Raw genomic sequence first — 22,364 nt, 5'->3', positions numbered from 1 at the left:
AGAAGGGAGCTATTGTGCAGTTGTGGGTCCCTCTAAGTAGCCCGAGACATTAAAGTGGGCCTTTGTTTCTACTGTTTATCTTGGAAATCTCTGCGGTACGCTCTGACCTGCTCCAAGTATGCCTGGTATTCAACAACAATCTTCTGAATTAGCCCTACCCTAATAAAGCCAGGAAGAGCTCGCCTGGATTATACGAGCTAAAACTGCTGCGCTTGTTCTATACCTAATGTGTTTCTGTAAGACAAATCACCTTTAATTGGACATTATTATCTCTGGGGTTTCAGTGACCTTGAAAAGCTGGTTGTGTAGCAAAAGTCTGTTTTGAGAGGAGCTTTTGGAGCCCTCCCCCTGACTTCTTTCGCTGGTTTTGTATTTTTGTATTTTCTTCTGAAATATAGAATGAATTCCACCAACCAAATAATCTAAAAAATCAACAGGACTGAAAAAAGGAAGAGCTTTTTGTTAAGCTTCCTAATTCAAAGAAAAAGAAAAGATAACGTGGGGATGTGCTACAGAAACGTCATTGAAAAAGGGAAAGTACTTTGATATCACCAAAGAGCGTGCAGTCCCTGCACCTACTGCCCCATCACGTGACTATCTTGATCTGCTGAAGGCAGGATGCAGTACTGTAGGCTTATTCATTAATCCTTCCTTCAGTATACAGGAATTTAATGCAGCTAAGTCCAAAGCATCCTTTGTGAAGACTGTGTTATGCTCCTTATCACCGTGAAGAGGGAATTGAGGGGCAGAGCTCAGGGCAGGCAGCTGAGCAGCATCTCTGCCAGCTCCTCAATGTGGGGAACGCCAGCGAAGGGAGGGACCGCAGCCTGCGCGCAGGCAGGCGAGGGGCAGGGACCACGGCCACATGGGTCAGGGGCCTGGGGAAGGGCTGAGACTGGTCTGGAGTCCAACTAAACCAAAACCAGGATGGATATTGCTTCAGGTATGGATTCTGAGATGGACCACCTATTCTTTTGCATTGCTGCAATACACATATCAAATCATATGGTACATAACACACAAACTGTTGGAAGTGGAGTAATGTATTGGAATAACACTGGAAAAATCCAGTGTGGTTTACTATCACTGGTGGTTTGTTCACAGCCATTCATCCTGACACTTCTCACTATGAGACGGCTTTTTGTTAAGATCTTTGCCAGCTTGAACCATTTGAAAAAAGCCTTCCTACCTGGGGCGTCGTTTGCTGGCGAAAGCTGAATTTACTTATTTATTAATTACATTTCCTGCTAAAGTGGTTCGGTTCCTACCAAAAAAAAAAAAAAGATTCCACAGTTTTCCCCATGGCTGAAAGATTTGTGCATTTGGTTAACACCACGGTCACTTCCATGCAAACAGGCTGTCCCCAAGCTAGGAACCCGCATTTCACAGCTCCACTTGGGACGTCCCAGGGATGTGCGCCCTGTCCCTGCAAACAAGCGCTCGATAGATGAGCCCCGGCCAAATCCAAGCTTCCAACCTACGCTTTCTAGAGGCACACTTATGCAGGTATAGCAAGGAGAAGCTTAAACACTTCATCTGTACCAAATTCACTGCATTGCTTTTGGGGCACCCCTGGGCCGACCCAGCAGGCTCCAGCTTGGGGCTCAAAGGGCTGAACAGCACACAGGCACGTGCCCCCTGTCACATTTCTTCTTGCTGAAGACTGAACCAAAGCACATGAAAGCTGAACTGAATGTGTACTGAACATCTGAGTGCTCCTCTCCGCACTCAGCATTTACCTTTCCTTGTATATAAATGTGTATCCTTGGTGTCATGTGTTACGTGGCTTCGGATCTAGTGGCAAAGTTCAGATTTTTAGCTATTCCATATTCAGGGAAATTTCTATTTAGCATTCTGGCTCACCCATTTTAAACTCACACACACATCTATAAACTCCTGAAACAGTTTCCCGTAGCCTTTTCCCCTGTTTTCTGAAGTGATGAGCTATATCCAAGCACGAGAATAAAATTCCCATACATCTTTTGCGAAGCGAGATAATTTCTTGGTGTTCATGGCAGAGAAACCAGACAGCTGGAATCTTTTTTCTTTTGGATTTATAGTTAATTTAATTGTATTTAACCAAGCAACTATCTTATGAGAAGCTGCAATGTCAGGATTCAAAAATCATTAGATATGTTGTTATTGGGCTTAGTTGTACTGCCATAATGGCAATTAATGCCACAGTTTAACATCAGAATAAAGAAAACAGACTTAGCTGTAAATGTATGGCCCTGACCTCTCCTTAGGTGCCACCCCACAAGTATAACATCAGTATTTGGACTGTGAGGATGGGGTTCATAGAAGACACAAGAACACTTCACAGATTGGGCTGCAAAGCCCAGTACTTCTATATGGAGAATGCAGTTTGGGGTGCAAAATATTTCTTCCCACCCAAAATCCTGAAATCCCTTTAGATGTTACAGAGGAAAATCCACAGACCACATACAACTTGGTAAAACAAACACAAAAACTTACATCAAGTATTTCCTTGTTGGCTTTTGGCGATGTAGCCTCTCTCAATTCTTTAATAGCAACCGGAATTTTAACCTTCTCCCCTTCAGGGATCCAAAGTCCCTACCGAAAAGAAGCACAAAGAGTTACTCAGTCTCATATCTAACAGGTTAATTCTCACAATTACATAAACATTTTACATCTTCTGAGTAGACTTAAATATTCTGAGCAATGGGAAGACATGGCAGACAACAAAAATTTGCAAAAAACATGTCTTGTGGGTGTTGACAAAATCCTGTTAATGCAGTGAGTGGTATTTCTCTTTCGGTAATCTCTACTGTACGTTTTTGAAAAGGCATGTTCATTACCGTCCCTGTATAAATAGCCCAAGAGACACATAAGGAGCAACTTATGTGGATGGAAATCTAATCAATTAGTGCATCACGGCAACTGCATGTGCAAAACCTTGCCACTTCCAATTTATAAATCATGGGATGAAAAGAACTGGGATTTTCTCATGTAAATCAGATGGGATCTATCCCGTAAAATAATCCAGTCCTAAACGTATGCAGTGGCAGGTAAGTTTGTGTCTGCCTGCTTCAGTGCTCTACATCTGTAGTGTCATGAGGGCATTTAGGTGGCAGGTGAATATCATGGTGCTACAAGGACACTCTGCTGAAGTACCCAGCAATGCAGGTGCGCATTTTCAGAGGTCAGTGGGATTTGCGTCCCTGAAGTTCCTAGCCAGAGCTGGAACACTGATTCAGAATATAGAGCTTTATAAAGAAATATATGAACCTACAGTTTCTATTTCAGTGGTGCTGGCAAAGCCTGAAACACATATCCTGAATAAAAGGAGGAGCACAGAAAGGTGGAACCTGGTGAAGAAGAAACACCGGCAAGAAACAATCACCCTGTGGACCTAGACAACTGAAGGCGTGTAGGCACTTCCACACATCTGAATCAGTTCTAATGGAAGAGTGATTGGCAATTATAAAAAAATGACCCCAGACCAGAGAAAAATGGCTTAGCACTGAGCTGACCAAAGTGTATTTCTTTTTTTCCAAATATTCACAACAGGGTGTATTTGGCTGTGGCAGTTTTTAAGTAGAGATCTTTGTCCCCACGTTCAGCAGCATGGCTTTGGCAACATCTTAAATAAAACTTCCCATGTTACCCGATTCTTAACTCAGCTTATGATGACTAAGTCATCTCTCTACCATTCAATATATGCATGCTATAAAATCTAGTTGAAAAAAATCTACACAATGACCGCAGCTCTTGGTTCATGCTTTGTTTGGGTGGCTTCTGCATGAGGGAGCAAGATGAAAAAGGGACGATAAACATGGTGATCTTACCTTATAAACAGTGCCGAAAGCTCCAGAGCCTAAAACTTTGACCTTTTTAAATTCTGTTTCCTTTAAAATTCTCAGATGAGCCTGGTTTGGCGCCTCCCCGCTGGGTGTCAGTGGTTCAACAAGCTGGTGCAGAGAGAAGACATTAGAAGGATATACAGTCTAGAAGGACAGCAAGCAGCGCGCTTTGGGGAAGCAAATAAATCCTTCCTTTAAAATAACGAACATTTTGTTCCACGTGAAGTTTATGGGAGGACAGCTCCATTCTGACTTACAGCAATAAATATCTAGAGTTGCTCCAAATTTCAGAGGTAAAATCAATCACAGAGTGGCGACTGCCATTTTGAAGGAGAAGGAAGGAATACTACTGTTTAAATTAAGGCTTTGACTTCAAAGCATGAATTTTGAATAAATTACAAAAATATTTTAAATACTGGGCAAGAATCACCTGCAACCTTTCAAGTCTGCTCCTGTTGAACTGGATGAAATTCCCATGGTACCAGTGGCTCCCCCAGATCGCAGGGTTTACAAGCAGCAATTGAAAATCTGAGAGTGATTCTTTTATCAATATAAAAGGTGATGTTGAATTGGCAATTGATGTTTTCAAAATTTGATCTAAGCATTATTGCAAACAGCAGCAATGCCCTCCAAACACATAATTTAACACTTTTTTGATACATAAGTGAGCTCTTTTTCCCTTAGTGATTTTTCTTTTTCCTTTCCTTTGAATACAACCGTATTTAACTAGATACAATCTGATTTTAGTGGGCCAGCAACCTTTCTGTTGTGATGAAATATCCTCATTTTGAGGAGTCCAGAGGGTATAATTTGAGCTGAGCACAAACTGAACTGTACTATCACAGCTGTAGAATACAGTGATATGTAAAATACTGTTAGATAGTGCATTAAAAAGCAGGACAGCTTTGTTTTTTTAAGGATTTTAGCAGCTGACTCTGCAAAGCCAGAGAGCACAGAAGAAAGCTGCAACTGTGCTTTTAGCACAATGCTAAATACTATTTGCTAATCATTTACTAGGATTGGACTAGAAAGAGAAGGGGGCTAATCATAAAAGAGCAGCTTTAATCCAGGATAATGAATTTTGCTATTTTATATGTGAGGTACCCAGAGGGTGATGCTGTAACACACACAAAACCATGCAGAAAACAAAAAGCAGTATAGACACCTTGTTTACGCCCAGCAGGGTGAACCATTCACTTTGATGGCTTTGTGGGGTTTTTGTGCTAAAAACAAACCAAAGACAAGACACAAACACTTCCTCAATTCCTTTCCCTCCTCTCCTTTCTCTCTCATTTTTTTTTTTCCTCTGGATCAGACACACTCCTGATCAAGTGGGTAAAATTTTCAAAAGCGTTCAAGTTGCCACAGCAGCCTCAAGGCTTTTCTGGAGGGAGAAGTAGTTCGAGGCTGAGGGTGGTATGGATCAGCACACATTGCACCTCACCCTGAAGGCATAGTTTCTGCCGGGTAGACAATCTCAATGATTTTCATTGGGATTTAGACATGTAAATCCCCTAAAGCTTTTGAAAATTATATCCAGAGGGATGAGGCTTGAGATTAAGTGAGAAGGTGTTAGGTGCACACTGCCTCTCTGCCAACTAGCGTGGCAGACGCCGTGTTGGCCAACCCAAGGGCTTGTTGAGTTAGAAGGCAGATGCACAGTGCTTTAATTCTCTGGTAGGGGGAGGACAGCACCCGTTGCCCCAAATAAAGCAGCCGGTGTTGCAGCCATGGAGGCGGCACTCACCTCCCTCTCCTGCAGCAGCCGGCGCAGGGTCCGCTTTCTGACGATGTGGCGCCTCCGCAAGTAAAGGCCGATGCCTAAGCCGACCACCACCAGGCACAGGAGACCTCCGACAACGCCAGCTGCGATAGACGGGATTTTGGAGCTGCAAGACAGGAGGGGATGCAGAAAGAGAGAAAAATGCTTATGTGTAAGATTTTAAAAGCAAATGCTACAGAGATTGCATGAAGTCTTAGGTTTTGAACAAACGCATTCTCTGGACATCCACTTAAGCCTATGTGACATTTCAGGTACCTTGGGCATCTGTATTTTTAAGTTCCTCATCCAGTGGTTGTATTTATCGGTTTTACTCTTTAAGAAAAAGTGAAGGATCAAAAGAACTGACCTGATATGAGACCTTCCTGACTTTTACTATGCTTGGCAGTGAAGATTTCTGCTCCACTGTTCATCCATCTCTTCCTTCTTCTGCCGATTGTTTCTGCACAGCCTTCTGCACCTACCATTTTTGTGCCATTTGTTTTGCTGGGTTTCTACTTTTGTCCCATATTTGCAAAGTCCCCTTTAATAAATCAAAGCACTTGTATCTCTCCTTTAAAACTGCTCCTGTGGTGTGTGGCAGGAACTGAGCCTTGCAGAGATGGGCCTGCTTGTATACATTGGTGGTTTTAACATCACAAAGCAGGAGGGAAAAGAAAAGGCTCTCCACACAGACGAGGTATTCAAAACTTTGCATGCTTTCTTTTCAAAGCACAGTGGAAGTTACATTGATAGTCCACCCAGGAACGCAGATGGAAAGGAGGTCGAAAACCTTCTCCTGTATCCCATTCCTCACTTGAGTTTTTTTCTTCCCATGCTCAGTAATGATTGGGGTGTAACCTGCTCAAGTCTTCACTCTTCTCTCAACCTCGCAACTGGAGTTGATCCTCATGGCTTAAGCGAGGGGATTTCTCCTCCCTCTAACAAATCCTTGCAGCACATCAGCATCAAATCTGTGATGCCTCTATGTGCCAGCCATGGGCAGCGTGAATGTGATCAGATACACGAAGGACATGGAGAGGTGATATCAAGAAGGCATACGCAGTTGTGATACCAACAATGAAGCTGACGTCTCACCATTATCAGGGTACGGCATACTCTAAGGGTCATGCTGTACTTCAAATCATTAGCCCTCCCCTCCAAGTACAAAATGTCTGAGACCACGTAATGTGTGAACCTTCCACATTCTACGTACAGATTTCTGTCTGTTTATCAGAGCCTGGGTCATTTCAAATTTAAGTTGAAAAGAAAAACCTGTTTTCCAAGGTTGTTTTATGGTCTGTACTTAGAGATCCATCACAGCGTTTTCTAAGTTGCCCCAGGGATTACTACTAAAAAGAGTCACTTTTTAACAGTACTAGGCTGAATTTGTCTTGCCATAGCATGACTTTGTGGGCAGAAACTAAATCCTACTCTCTTAGTCAGAAAAGCCTGTTTGCTTGTTGCATGACTTTGAGCAAGTCATGAGGCCAAACAGTGAAACACAAGAACGAACGTCCATCTGTGCACAGAGTGGCTGGAGATGTACAGATCACAGGGCTGGGAAAAAACCCTGAGTCTCTGAGATTAATCCCCTGTAATGCAGGTAACCATATCATTCCTAAACATATCTCTGTCTGCCACTAGCCCTTAATCCTTTCTTTTTCCAGCTCCTCCTTTTGTTCTCCAGTAACAGATCCCAGGTCTCACGTTGACAAACTAAGCAGAACTAGGTTTTGTAGTCTCATGCCAGTAGGAATAATTCTCTGTTCTTTAAATCATTTTTATAGGTCAGAGCCTACTCTAATCTGTCAGATTAGAGTGAGAATCTGTCTTCCCTGTACAGAGCTGAAGACTTAACTTTAGTCCCAGCCATGCAGTGTCCAGCATGGAAATGTAAACAGGCATGCATTCTTTTCAGCTCTGTTGTTAATTGTAGCAAATGAAATACTCACCCATTCGGACAGCCTTCAAGACCTGGCCCTTTGCACCTGTAAAAACAAATGAACGTAACAAACATATTAGCTCTGGCATACATACTCCTATAATTCCAACTAAGAAGAGTGCTACTGACTGAAAAGTTTTCGTTTCAGAGCAGTCCAACTATTAACATAGGAATTTATAATAGTCAAACACTCTATTAAATATCAGCCAATGGCCTTGTTCCAAAATCTTTTATCTAGAGGCATAGTTATGCTGCATACTCAGTATAAAGAATATTTTAAAACAACTTTCTATCATGTGGTAGAATGGGGGGAGGATGTAGATACGTAAAATCCAAATGGACCTGGATTCCTTGGCTCTGTGCAGACATCTACATTAGCACAGAAGCTCAGGGCTGACCATGGAGGAGGGCAGAAGCAGTCTCTCCCCTGCACAAGGGCAGAAAGCCACATGGAACGCATTGCAGCGGACCCTCCTGCATAATCCCTATTTGCTGGTAAGTAAAAGATTCCAATTTCCAGACTTTCTATTGCAGTGGAAAACTTGGGTAGCAGATACTCGCTCCCATCAGAAAACAGGATTTGACAGCATTCCCTTTGGCTATAGGCAGGTAGTATGTGTCCATATTTTTCTTTCAAAATCTAAGATCTTAAGTTACTAGTAATGTAAACAGGTATGACAGTTTTTCAGAGAGCCAGAAACTCTACTAGCAAGTCATTCACCCTCCATTTGATTTTAAAATGCCTGAAATTCATTTTGGCAGCCTGATGCAAAAAACAACACGTAGGAAAACACAGTGACTGCATTCACTTGATGGTCTAATGGGTGTGAGAAGCACCATGCATTCCCGAAGTGCTGCTGGGCTACAAGATGTACGCTCTTCATGGGAATTGTGGTCTTTGTGGTGTCTACTGAGGAAGGAGAGCATTACAGAGAGGGTTACATCACCTCTGAAAAACAGAGCACAGCAAGGAGAAAAGTCCAGTTTGTGGTATTTGCTCTCTGTGCTGACTTAAAGAAAATGCATCATCCCAAAACAACTCCAGAGGAGGTCAAGTAGGGGGTAAGGAGTGATCCCGTGCCAGGAAAACTGCTCTGAATTCCCTCTTGCCAAGAGGAGGAACCAGAAAAAATTCAAAATGGCAGGTGGATTGCAGATCTTATCTCATAACTTGATCTAGGTCTGGGGGAGGAAGAGGTGAAGCAACTACTCATTTTATTGGGTTTTTGTTTGTTTGTTTTCATTATTCTGATCTTCCCTCGTGTATTTGACTTGTTTCTGGGCCAACACAGTGCTCCAAGACCCAGCATCTGGAAGGTCTTGTAAGTTCACTGGGCTCCCATGCAAGAATGTGCATCCTGGTGTCCTGGACATGCTGGAAGTGCTGTGCATACCAGTTCCCGGATCCTGGGCGCCCAGCTTTGTTAGCGTTCCCTGTCTGCCTACGGCTTGGTTTGTTTGCTCAGTTGTGTAACTAAGCACAGAGAAGCTGCACGTGCAGAGCAGAACCACCAGCTTGCTTACGGTCACAGGAGACGTATCTTGCTTCACATCGGGCTTCTCTCTTCGGGTGCTCCACAGAAAACACGTCTAGGACTCAAGACTTCATCCTATCATGCTCTACCACTCAGATATGAATTTCTACATGCTAATGCAACAAAGCATGTGCACCTTCTTCTGATAAGGATGTGAAATCAAAAGACCTTGCTTTATTTCAGAATGTGACTGTGGTCCCTCAAATGATCTCTTCCTAAAAATTCTGGTTTGCCATGCTACTTTATGATGGCATGTCCTCCATGGGCTTCCTACCAGCAAAAAAAATTGGCTGAGGGGATAGTATCTACAGTCTGAGGAATGACTGACCAGTTATTTTTCCCTACATCATTTTTTTAAGTTTCATACTTTCCCTTTTTTTTTTTTTAAAAAAAAAAAAAAAAAAAATAAAAATTCTCACACAAATCCATCAATATCAAGTCTAGTGGGATAAAGTGAAAAGGTGTTTGGGAAGAAAATGACAGATCAGCTTGTGCTTTTCAAATCCCATGTGATTTTCTGATTCATTTCACAAGTCAAAGGAGAAACAAAGCCTATGACAAATATCCATCCAGGACTAAATATAACCATCTTTCTTAATGTGGAATTTTATGATGGCATCCGACATAAGTAACCCAGCTTTTATGGAATCTAAACAATCACTTTTTCCATTCCTGAATCGTTTTTCTTCTGCTTCCAGAAACTGAGAAATGTGACCATGTGTTACAAACTGCCTTAAGATCTTATGGATACACGAGATAGAATCTAGCAGCAGTTGTAGTCTCTGAAATACTTCTCTAGTTATTGGAAAATTAGTGTTGTGTACAGTCCCTGAAAACTTTTGCATCCTGAACTCGGCATTTCATCTGTCTACATAAATATTACTTGTCCCAGTGCGGACACAGCTATTTCCCAAATCCATCAAGTTTTTAACAACCTGCTCCTCGACCCATAGTTCCTAATTTGATATAATACGGCCAGGATGCTATGATTTATGGCCTTTCAGAAGGAACTCACACTATAACACCTTAAGTTACTTCACAGTCATAAAAGAAATAGAAAAACATTGGGCTTTTTAATGCCTTACAAGAACTTTCTTTCTCATTAACCTTCAGAGTGTGACAAAGGCATCAGATTTGTGCTGTGCTGTTCCCTCTCAGATCCCCTGGATGCTTTCTTACCACCTCCCCCTAAAATTCCCTGGCATTTAACATGAAGACTGTTGAGATGCATAATGTTGGTAGCAACTGCGGAGGCAGGACGTGTCGGCCAGTGGTGGCTTCTCTCCTCTTTGCTCTTCCACCCCAGTGGCTGTGGTTGAATTTAATTCCCATACTGTGGGAGAGTGGCTAGGGAAAACCAAATCCTTCAATGGTGAGCAGATTAATTAAGCTGGCGTGTGTCATTAGTTGCTGGAGGTATAAATGGGTTAATACAGGGCTTTGGGGACATCGCTGTCTTTGTCGGAGCCTATTTTCTCAGCTGTACAAGAGGCAGAGCAAAAGGAAGCTGCTGCACAAAATCCCCAAGAGGTTACAGGGGAAACGGGAAAGAAAGGGTCTTTTGGGCTGAGCAAGAGAAGGCTACCTCCCTTCTGTTTTCTAATGAAGGCTGAACAAATGACTAAGCAAAGAAAACGAGACGAGACGAGATTCTTCACAGTGATACAAAGGAAGTGATGCACGACCAGCAAGCACACCTAAAGTAAAATCCAAAATTCACAACAAGGCTCAGCTGGGAAGAGAAGTCCTCTTTACTTGCTGCTTCTCCAAATAAGAAGAATAGAGCCAAATCCTGGAAACCCTTACTTGCATGACTACTGAAGTCAGTGCACTTAATCACACTGGTAAGATTTTGTGGTCTCTAGCTGTGAAATTGGACAGGGACAGAAATAAAGTTGTTGTTTCTTGTCATGCAGAAATTGCTGAGACTGTGGTTTCTAAGGATGCAAAAACTTTGCGAGACAGATGTTTTCCACCCACTGCTGAACAGCTCTCATTCCCGCAGCACAACGAGGGAAAGGCGTGAAGAGAAATAAGTGGCATTACTGATTGATTGCCTTCACAGGGACAATGCTGTGCCAGACTGCACGTTCCCAGATTATGCCTCTGACACTGGTTCCCTACCTATCAATGCCATTGGCCTCAGATGTCCCATCTGTAAAGCAAAAATAGTAACACTACCTTCTTCCAGCTTTCTTGAGCCTTTCAAGGATACAGCCTATTTCTTCTACCACATTCGGGCAGCAACTTGAACTGGGCGATTGAGCATCTCCACAATATAACTTAGGCAAACAGTCCAGTTCTTTCATGTAAGAGATGGAATTGATACTACTCTTTATGTTGTGCCTTAATAACACCAAGCCATATGTTGGGTACCCCTAATTTAAAAGAAGATCTCCTTACCCTACCCCCATCACCTGCCAGACTTCTGTGGTACACCCATCCACTGCTAAAGCCAGGCAGGAATTGACTTTTCTGATGAAGTCTGCTCCAGGGACTTGCTTGTGCACAAAGAACTACCATGTGGCTCGTCATTACATCTACGTCTGGCAGATTATGTTCTCCAAGTCTGCAATCACTTCAGTCTCATGTTTGATCTCATTACCGAGGCCACACAGTGGAAAGCCTTGTTCAGATGTGGTTACCCAATACGCTGCTCCAGTAATCAGCTGCATTTCCATGCAGCCAGTTAGAAGAAGTATATTGGATCACCATGGCTGGTTTGTATCAGTAGGGACTACAGAGGTCATTAATAAAGAGCGAAGTTATTAAGATCCCTTCTCAACTGAGATCACTTGTTCTCAGGCGTGTGATGGGGAAGCCCTGATAAGTCTTGCCTGCGACTGTAACAAAAGCCGGGGCATCGCTGTACATCATGGCAAACCCACACAGCTGTTACAGCTACCGTCTGAAAACCAGACCACTGTATTCACTACAAGCACTAGGGAAGGGCTGTTACTTGCTGGTTTGACCTTTCATCTCCTTTTCTCCATGAAGGTGGGAGCCTGGGCACTCCACTTTTCAATGACCTGGCAGATGAATTAGCTAATATACAATGGGATGATGGTCAGTATAAGTATGTTATAACTTCTCTCTTGCAACACATATTACGAGCATATTACAGAAGGATTTTGGATCAGACAAACCTGCAGGGTACAGGGCAGGGGCCAGTGGAGGAAAAGACACCAAACACGGCCTGTTTTCCTGCTCTTAAAGCACTGTGGTCCAACAACCAAGTCTCAAACCCTAAAACCTTTTACTGCGCATCCCATGTCCTTTGCAGGTTGGAAACCAGGAGAGGAGACAGTTGTTACTTATTATCAAGTAGGTAAAATACAGTTCAATTCACAGCTTGTTACGGGTGGTGGTTTAAGCATGCCCACAAATGAGGACAAAAATCGTTCATACAGACTGGGTTTACTATGATACTCATAAATAAAGCCACACACAGGAGGCAAGCAAGGCTTTAAACTCAGACCAAGTGCTAGTATATGCAAAGAAGGAAAAAAATATTACTGTGGTACCCCACTGCGATTTCCCTCCTAAAAAATCAAAGGTGCAGAATAGAAATAGGGCCCGGGAGCCTGGCATCCACCAGATGTCACTGATGTTCCTCCCAAAACCAGAGGACCCAGCACCAAGCCAGGTGGTAAAAAAAAAAAAAAGAGAAGACATGACTGGAGGATGAGTTCTGTAAAATTCCAGGAAGTTTCCTATTTAAATCAACAAACAGACCTGCTTCAAACCCCCTAAAACATTTTTTTTTCTTTTTTTACCTTCAAGATGAAGTGCCACTGAACCTTTCCTATTTACAAAGTCCGCCATGCTGTGCTTACATTACCTGTGTACTCCTGACCTCTCTTGCTCCCTGCTATTTCTCCTCCTCGGTGGTTTGAAATGGGACTGGTAGGAAGGCAAAGAGCTCGAGAACAGCTGTTCCCCTATTTCCCCCTGTTCCATTCAGCCCGAGGTATTACTCACCCCCGGGTGCAGTTTGGATGGCAGAGCTGGCAAACGGCATTCGCGTCGGCGTATTTCCAGACGAGGGTGTCATTCTCGCCCAGAACCCCCGCCGGGCAGGATTTCACGCAGTGGGGGCCGTCTATAAAATGGGCACACTTCATGCAATTGTCAGGGCCCTGCAAAGAGAAACAGCTCTTTACAATGCCCTTACATCAGCATATTCAGGAGGAAATTCAGAGGATAAATCTCAATGCCTTCAACTGCTACAAGTTTTCAGCATCATCTGGTTTTATTACCTTGCTACCTGATACTCTTGCAAGTGTTTGCTCTTGAAGGATGGACTGTACAAAAGGCAGTACCTGATGTTTAAAGCTAATATTTTCTTGAGTTTCAGTGTTGCTGCCTTTTTTCCCCTGCCTTCTGCCTGGTTGGAAAGTTTGCATTTTTCATTTAAAATAGGGAATAATTTAGTAACACCTTGATACAGGGTAGGCTGAAAAGCAGAGGGCCAGGCTGCTGCCTGGTGCAATCTACCATCACACAACTTAAAATGATGGAGCTGGACCTGTTGAGACCACCCTGAAGCACTGGCCTCAAATCATTATTTCCCTGTTTCTCAGCACAGATTCTTTCCTCTGCTTCTGAGAAGCAGGGGATAATGGAGGTGACCCAAGGAGCCCGAGAGTTTTTTACTTTGAAGAGCACTTAGTTTGTGTTTAAAGGCATTGCCTTTGGCCATTTTTGGCAGAACTGTTTTTGTTCATTATTAGTTGTATTTACTTAGAGCAGCACCAGGGATGCCCTAAATATTTTAAAGCAGGGAAACCAGCAATTCTGGGTCAAATTCTACTATGAAGAAAAACCAGACCAGATCCACAGTGGCGGTTTCAGTGGGACTATAGTAAGACACGCTATGGGAAGATTATTTTAATTACTGGAATGTCTAAGGGCTACTATAATAGACTGGTTACTAGACATTGGGCAAATATGGAACAAGGAGGTGGTTACTGCCTGAAGGAGCTTATAATGTTAATAACACCCCTTAGGCCATGGTGGTCTAAGCTAGGAGGGAGGATGGAAATGCTTCACATTACTGAGCAGTGACTCTGCAGACTGATGATGGGCAAGGGTCGAACACTTGGTGGCTGCAGGGGGATGGCAAGAGGTGTTTAAAAGAGTTGGGTTAAGTAGCACAGAGGAGGATCTGTGATGGAAGCAGGAGATTTGATTTCAATTACCAAAACCAAATGAGAACTAGAGTTTTACAATTAAGACGTGAGTTTGATCTGATTAAAAGGAAATAATTTTACACCTCTGCCAAACTGGACACTTCATAACACGTAAGACTTCTCAAAATTAAATGAGAGTAAAACTGAAGAAGGCTCTGAATGACTAGCAAGAGCACACACTGTATTGACTTTTGTAAAAGCAGCTTTTGTATGAATTCAGAATATTTAAACAAACTTGAATATCCAATTGTTTTGTTGTGATCACCTTTCTTTGAACATAATTTGCACCTGCAATTACTTTAACACAGGTATTTACTGTACCCTAGTTAGAGGAGGGAACATGGCTTTAAGTAAAAACTGCTTCCTGAATGTTTTCCAGTAAATATCTGGTTTTGAACAAAATTTTATCACGGCTTTTCAAAAAGGCAAAAAGTTACTGTTTTTTAATCCACTATTTTTAAAATTTCTTTCCCTTTGAATACGGAAATTTAATTTGTTCGTGCCTACTTGGCTGTTCAGTAACTACATGTTCCTGAAATGTTCACCAAATTACTGTATTTTCACATATGTAAGTAAGCCTTATGTTTTTCCTTTGGTAAAAAAACACAAAAAAGAAAGTCCTCCACAACGTCTGTGGCTGTGGATTACACGTATGATGGGTGACATGAAAGAAAAATAATATCCTGAGGTTCCCTCTCCTGTTTCTGCTCCCCTGACCCCAGATCTTGCCCTCTAATCCCCCCATCTCCGCCTGATCCAGGAGAAGGGTAAATGGGACCTCAGGGTTATCTCAACACGGGAAATAATACACAGCCCAAGGCGCAGGTTTGCTAAGCGGAATCTGCTCTTACCGGTCCAGTGCAGGTTGCGTTGTACATGGTGGAGTTTTGCACCAGGCACTCGGGGTGGCAGGGGAGGCACTTGGAGTCCCTTTCAAACTCTCTCGGCTCCCTGCAAAACAGAAAACGAAAGGGAAATAACTAAAACCCAGGCTGATTAGCAACTGATAATTGTGGTCGCCTCTCCTTTTGTGTCTTTTCTAGTTTAGACTGGGGTGATGGTACTAAGACAGGGGGAGGTACAGGGGGACCCTCCTAGTTACACCAGTAGCACTTGCTCAGGGCAACAAGGGGGAGGTAAGAGTAAGGGAAATTTGGTTGACGGTGAAACACATGGCACTCCAGATTGCACACTACGAATTAGTTTACTTTCCCTTTTAAGCTAACGACACAGAATATTCGTAATGATTTCCAAAGGCTTTTAAATGGTAGTGATGCAAAGAGATCAGCAAAAACAGTTTAAGTGATTCCAAGGCTCCACATAATAATTAGCAAAGTTAAACAGCAATGCACTGATAATTAAATTCATGCCCTCCCTACAACACACAATGAATCATTAAAATATGAAAGTTGGGAGCAGATGGTTTCAATAGCAATAAAGCTGTTCCACTTCAAGTAATGGTATTATTAATTAAACTCAATCTACCCATCATTTGACACAAAAAATGCCCAGATCTGCCCTTCAGGTCATAATAGCTGCTGGAGGCAATTTACTTACAAAAAAGACAACTGCTGAACTGCAAGTTGCTAGAGAAATACAAGCATCAGGGGCATCAGCACCCTGTGAAGTACTTGCTTAATACTCACAATTTTTAAAAGTCAAACTTTGAAAGATTTACTGAAAAATCCCTGTAATTTTGGGTGCTCGCCATGCCCTTCCCGCCTACATCACCTGTTGAATTGAATGAAAGACCCGGCCGCAGCCCTGATGCACAGGCAGCGATACATTTTCCTCGGCCTGAGCGAAGCTGGAGGCAGTCATTTTGGCTGAAATTGCTGCTGCCAGCGCTTTTCTGATACTCTCTTGACTGCAACTTTGCAAATTGCAAGGGCGAGCCGCTCGTTTGAGCAAACATGAGAGTCCCTTTGCAGTACGGAAGCCTACTGGGCAGCGAAGCCCTGGCTCCGGGGGTGACTGAACTCCCGGTGACTGCAACTGGCTCTGCCTCTTGCCCGATGTGCTTGATGTGACAGGCATAGCTTGGATTTTCACCTGGGCTTTAAGCTCCTTTATTTCTTAGGGGAAGGAAGCGCAAGGCCCTCCTTGGGCCTCCAGATAGTCTCCTCGTGGGCTTGAGGGGAGGGCAGGTTTAGATTAAACATTAGGAAGAAATTTTTCACTTTGAGGGTGGTAAGGCACTGGAACAGGTTGCCCAGAGAAGTTGTTGAGGCTCCATCCCTGGAGGTGTTCAAGGCCAGGCTGGACGTGGCCCTGGGCAATCTGGTCTAGTGGGAGGTGTCCCTGTCTATGGCAGGGGGGTTGGAACTTGATGATCTTCAAGGTCCCTTCCAACCTAAACCATTCTATGAGTCTATGTTTTCACGGCAGTCACCGTGACAGGAGCAAACTCTTAAGCAATGCTGAACAGGGAAGCTACCTCAGCTCCCAGCTTTTCCCTCTTTTTACGTACTGTGCTTGCACAACATCCGTGTGAAGCTGGTGAAATCTTTTCTTCCTACCTATAACACGTTCTGAAACCCCAAATCACCGCCAAAACCTCAAGCACCCCCCAGACACCTTACCCTTGCAGGATATTGCACTGTTTCACACACTCCTTCTGGCGATCAAAAAACCTGCAGGAGAAGCAGTGGAAGGGTCCGGGGCCCCAGCAGCCCACGTCTGAGCACAGGGGGTCACAAACGTGCCTGGCAGCAGCTGGGAGAGAAAGAGAGGCAAGAAGAAAAAGCCATGAACTTCAAGGCAGGAGAGAGGGCAAACACAGCACTGCAAGTGACTCCATCCTCACCAGTCAGTTTCTCCAACCTGTTCCAAAGTGGATGTGAATGGTTCTGGCAGTGTGGAAGAGGACTATGCCCACTTCTCTTAATTGCTGAAGCCTGGAATTAAGAATGACTTCTGGCCAGTCAAAGTAAGAATGAGCTCCTCTGGGACAGCTTAACAGTCGTATAATAAAGCTAAACCAGTACCAGGCTGAGACAATTGGGGTTGTTCAGCCTACAGAAGAGAAGGCTCTGGGGAGACCTTATTGGGACACTTTCAATATATAAAGGTGGCACATAAGAAAGATGGAGAGAGACTTTTTAGCAATACCTGTAGTGTCGGGACAAGGGGCAATGGATTTAAACTGAGAGTAGATTTAGATTGGACATAAGGAAGAAATTCTTTACAAGAAGGGTGGTGAGACACTGGAACAGGTTGCCCAGAGAAGCTATGGATGCCCCATCCCTGGAGGTGTTCAAGATCAGGTTGGACGGGACTTTGAGCAACTTGGTCTAGTGAAAGACGTCCCTTTCCATGGCAGGGCGGTTGGATTAGATGATCTTTGAAGGTCCCTTCCAACCCATACCATTCTGTGATTCTATGATCAATTTCTGAAATACAACAAATTCATATTCTGCAAAAAGAAATATTTAGATTTTGGCCCAGGGACTCCGGCAGTCAACAGCAGCATGGCTGAACAACAGCTTCCACATTCTCAAAAAAGTCCAGTGTTTGGAGGTAGCTTCTGTGTCCTTCAACCTAAGCGGCCTCACTACGCCCATAGTGGTGAAGCAGCTCCTTCCCATCTGCTGGACACCATGAAGTCCACACCCTTGGTGGGAAAAAAATCTGACTTCCCCTCAGCACCTTCATTAAAGCAGGATCACTGATGAATTTTGGAGCCAGGGGAACAGAGAGAAAAAACCTTGCTCAAATTACTCTTGCATTTTAGCACAAGCTTCCACAGTGGGCCGGAACGCAGTGTTGACTTACCACAATCATTTTTATTTCTGTTCTGTATAATCTTTGTTTTCTGGCTCTGAGTTGCAAACAGGCTGTGCCAGTCCATGGTGTCAGCGTAGCAGAGGTTCTTGTTCCTCATAATGGCAACATCTCCGTCACTTATTTCCTTGAGGGACCGCAGCCCCAAGGACTGTATTTTCAAGTTAACAACAGCAAGGGAATATTGGCCACTAAAATGGACAAGGAGAAAAAGAAAAAAACACAGACAAAAGAGAATTAGTAAGCAGGGTTTAACTCAGCACATTTTTCTTTTGGTTTTCAAACGTGTGTTGCTGCAAACTCAGTTTTGTTCAAGCAAGACATTGCTTGGCCATCTAAGCTTAATGCCTGGTACATGACAATAAAACAACTGCAACACTCATATTTGGTTTTGTATGGGCATTTAAGCTAAAACTGGCAGGGCATGTGCGCTCTGTCAAGTAAATGATGTGGGGGAGAGACCCTGGTCCTCAAGCAGGGTCAGCACAGTCCTCTACACCCAGCACAGAGCTGCAGGTTTGATCCTCCCAGGGCACATTATCTACTGCTACAAAGGTGGTGCTCGATTCCCCGCAGACTTTTTTCCCATTTTGCATCCGTTTGGGGACACCCGCGTCTCACTGCTTGGTACCTTGGTGTGCTCAGACAAACACAGCTCTAAATGGGGTTTCTTTTACCGTCGCTCTGGCACATGATTTACTTACTGTTGCTTGGTTCTGCCTCGTATAATCTCCAGATTTTCGAAAGCATAGAGGTCAGTAGCATTATCGGGCCAGGCTTGAATCAACAAAAATCCTGAGAGGAAGAAAAGAAGATTAAAAAAAAAAATAATAATAAAACCATGGTCAGTATTGGCAGCAGAACCTCCTCCTTGAGCTCCTCCTGTGCCAGTAGAAGGTGCTTGTGCTATCCCTATGCTTATCTGAGAATCTCAAAGTGAAACATGACATTTTAGGGAGCAGGGAGATATTTTTAAACCCCGTTTTTATAAACAGTTTACTTCTTAGCCCACCACAAGGGCTTAGGAGTGCAAGAGATGAGTGTGTCGGTGAGCTGCACATCCTGCTACACTGAGCCAAGCAGTGATGACGGCTCTTGCCAGCAGACACCCTGGTTGAGAGGCTGCAGGCTCTGGTGCTGTGGGAGAAAGGCATCGCTTCATCCCACTCATGAGCTGCCCTCAGGGAACATGAAAACTGAAGAGAAAGCAGAAACGGAGCAGAACGGACAGCCGCTCAGTGTGGATTTGCTAAGGCAAGCAGATTTCCCTGCTCAGCCAAGGCACTCAGGAGGAGGAGGAGAATTTGGGAAATTGTAGGCTGCAGTATGAAGTTCTGGGGTTAGTCATTGCTACCCTGAAGGGAACCAGACAGGTAAAAGGGAGAAAGAAAGGGAGAACTGGAGTGACGCCTGTGGACCCAGCTCTGATGTTATGCTCATTTTATAATGGGCTGAACAAAATTACTTTTAATTGATACTTGGTGCAAGACGGTGGCTGAGCGCTCCGCTGGCTGCTCTGTGCTTGTGGAGACACATTCACCCCAAGGAAGAGCTCTTCAGGCTGGAGGGGGTGTCTCCGCGAGGATGACGCAAGCCACTGAGCACGCTTCCCTAAGGAGCTGCTGAAAGGTTTTCCCCAAATAGAAACACACTTGGCTTTTTTTAGCCTGAGTGGCACGCCTCTGCATCACCACATACTTCTTGGGTGGCTGAGGATCTCCTCTGCTTTTACTCTTTGCTAGGGCCGACAGTTCAGCAGAAGGGATGGTCTGGCCAAACCACACACCTTGAATGGGAGAGCAGTATGGGTTACGTGGGCGTAATGCTGGCGAAGTGCTGCTGACCACCTCTGTGAAGAGTGACCCCTGGTAGCTCAGAGACAGAAAACCATTCGCTTGCACTTCTCTTCTCGCGCTTAAGGAATTTCCCTCCTCTCCCTTTGTGTTTTTGGCAGCACCAATCAGAGAACATCCCAGCTTAAAACCCATTGCTGACCTGATATTTCTTTGACTGTTTTGAAGACATCCAACTTCTTGGGGTCCAAGGGTAGGGTCTTCGTGAAGGCATCACTGAAATACACAGAAGGAGGAATTGGAAAAAGAATGGCTCAGCCTGAATTTCTCCCTAGCCCTTCTTCTCCAGTGCTAAACAACCAGTGGGCAACTCACCCTAGAAATGCAACTGGAAGAATGCTGACATCTCCGTTGATCTTGGTGCAGTTTTTGAAGGAGTCGATGTTTGAGGCGTTGATGGAGAGGATGCCTTTAAGTTCACCTATTCCGATGCCGTTGCACACTGTTAAAAGAAAGATACAAAAGTCAGGGGGGAGAAGAGTAAAGCCAAAACACGCGAAGGTAATAAACATGGAGATGCCATTAGTCCAGAAAGCACTCCCATATGGTGAAACCTAGCACTGTAAGATGAGTTTCATGGATCTTTTGCCTACTTTTGCTTTTCAGAAAGCACCACAGGAGAAATGTTTCCTGCTTGCCCAGCTGTGAAGCTCTGGTCTGAGCATCTCTGTACACAGGCTCTGGCACATGCCCTTCTTTCTCTTTGTTCCATTTTCATTTTATTCCCCTTGATGAGATACTGGGAAGTACAAACGAAGAAGGCGGCTAATGTGCAAGCTACACATGCACATGATGCACAGTTTATCTACTGTACTTGTGGTGTATCCCAGTTGGAGAGCGTGTTCCACAGCCATGTTTCCTGATCAAACCACTTGTCAGATCTCCAAACCATCACTGGACATTTATGCTGAATTTGCACTTAATTAAGGTCAGAACTCCATGTACTACTTCTAGTAAGTTACCTATCATCTCAAAGCCTTACTGGTTTATTCCATGCTTTTTATACCTTTGCTGCATAGCCCATCACACTTTTTACACTTCCGAACACCGTTTTCTTCCACCTCATAAGTGTCAGTATTGCAAGAGCGAACGCAGGAGCCGTGGTCTGTCACCACATAGTTGTCTGGAAAAAACAAGGATACAAAGTTCATTGAAATATGACAGGGGTGTGTTGGGTGCTGCATGTGCACTTCAATATTAGGAAGAAAAAGGGGTTTTGAACTTTTGGCATGCTTAGCAAAGTACAGGTATTAATTATTAATTCTCACAAACATCCTTTGAAGGCAGACAGACATACAATGCTATCACCGTTGTACAGAGAGGGGAATAGTCACCGAAGGATAAAACAACATTGCCAAGGTAAGGCTGTGCAGCAGTGCCATAATAAGGATCAATACACGGCACCTCTGATCCCTCACCTTCACTCATTCTTCCAGGCTAAGGGCCAGGCAGGCCAATGCTCAACCTCAGAAAGGGATATCAGTTCTGTAAGCTAAACCCTCTCTTACACAGAAATCTCGACAGGTTAAAAAGCAGGACATGGAATAGCACGAAAGCAAAAGCAAGTATTTGTAAAGGAAGCAATGATCACTGGCCTTGAGAGGCAGTGTTTGAACCAATTACTTTCTATCAGTGCAAATTAAGAACCAGTTAAGAGTCGATAATGCTTGGTAATCCACAGGATTGATCCCATATGACTTGTTTGGCTGTTGTTTTGATGATTCTCATAAGATGCTTTTTTCCCCCATCAAGAGAAAAATCTTGAGAAGTCAAAATTTTATGGTTAAAAATCAGGGAAGGTGATGGATGCAGCCAGTTTGAAGAAGCTTTCTTCTTTACCAGCTATTGTCTCATTTTTGCCACCTGTTCCCAGCTCCCACAGAAGCTGAGAACAAGAAGAAAGTGCCCTTGCACTTGGCCATAATGCAGAGGGATGACACAGATCCCATCCCACCTCCCTCCAACCCCCCCACCTCCTCTGTGGCTGCAACCTGAAATGAACTTACGTGGACATTCCCTCACACAAGTGGCTCCAAAGCTGTATTTTCCATCGGGGTTGACATCCATCTGATAAGTGGTGGGGTTATACAGGACCAATGGGGGACACGTATCCTTGCACGTGGCGTCATCCCGAAACTTGCGGCATGCCTGTTGTTGAACAACAGCACCAATTAAATTACCTTCTCCTTAAAAAGTGACAATGGTTTTACATTAGCTATTTAAAAACACTCTGATGGGCTCATCTGTTCGTGGCTTAGCTCTAATGGAAACCCCAAGCACCTACAGGGATGGTCTCTCATGCTTTGAAGGCAAAAGGTTGCTTCAGGTTGGGCAATCGAATTTAATATTCGAAAAAAATAAAAGAGAGAACATGAGGTTTTCTTGTTCTGAACAAGAAACCTTGGCACTCTGGTGGAGAGCTGCTGCGATTCACGTGGGAACAGGAGCAAATCTGCATGCCTTAGAAGAATTT

At 43.9% G+C, this 22,364-nt stretch overlaps 1 protein-coding gene across 1 annotated transcript in view; it reads right to left on the bottom strand.

Annotated features, from left to right (window-relative positions):
• Positions 1–22,364, bottom strand: part of EGFR (epidermal growth factor receptor) — a 136,978-nt gene that overhangs the window by 13,210 nt on the left and 101,404 nt on the right. The window contains exons 7-19 of the mRNA XM_009889433.1: positions 21,898–22,039; positions 20,898–21,014; positions 20,207–20,333; positions 20,034–20,107; positions 18,743–18,833; positions 18,030–18,229; positions 16,838–16,970; positions 15,107–15,206; positions 13,045–13,202; positions 7,539–7,574; positions 5,572–5,713; positions 3,810–3,932; positions 2,476–2,574 (exon numbers count right to left, since the gene is read on the bottom strand). Of these exons, the coding sequence (XP_009887735.1) occupies positions 2,476–2,574; positions 3,810–3,932; positions 5,572–5,713; positions 7,539–7,574; positions 13,045–13,202; positions 15,107–15,206; positions 16,838–16,970; positions 18,030–18,229; positions 18,743–18,833; positions 20,034–20,107; positions 20,207–20,333; positions 20,898–21,014; positions 21,898–22,039 (1,542 nt within the window). The remainder of the gene's footprint in view (positions 1–2,475; positions 2,575–3,809; positions 3,933–5,571; positions 5,714–7,538; positions 7,575–13,044; positions 13,203–15,106; positions 15,207–16,837; positions 16,971–18,029; positions 18,230–18,742; positions 18,834–20,033; positions 20,108–20,206; positions 20,334–20,897; positions 21,015–21,897; positions 22,040–22,364) is intronic.

Source organism: Charadrius vociferus, unplaced genomic scaffold (genome assembly GCF_000708025.1).
Source record: "Charadrius vociferus isolate BGI_N301 unplaced genomic scaffold, ASM70802v2 scaffold97, whole genome shotgun sequence".
In the NCBI taxonomy this organism is placed as follows: Eukaryota; Metazoa; Chordata; class Aves; order Charadriiformes; family Charadriidae; genus Charadrius; species Charadrius vociferus.
This window is presented reverse-complemented; position numbering and strand designations above follow the sequence as displayed.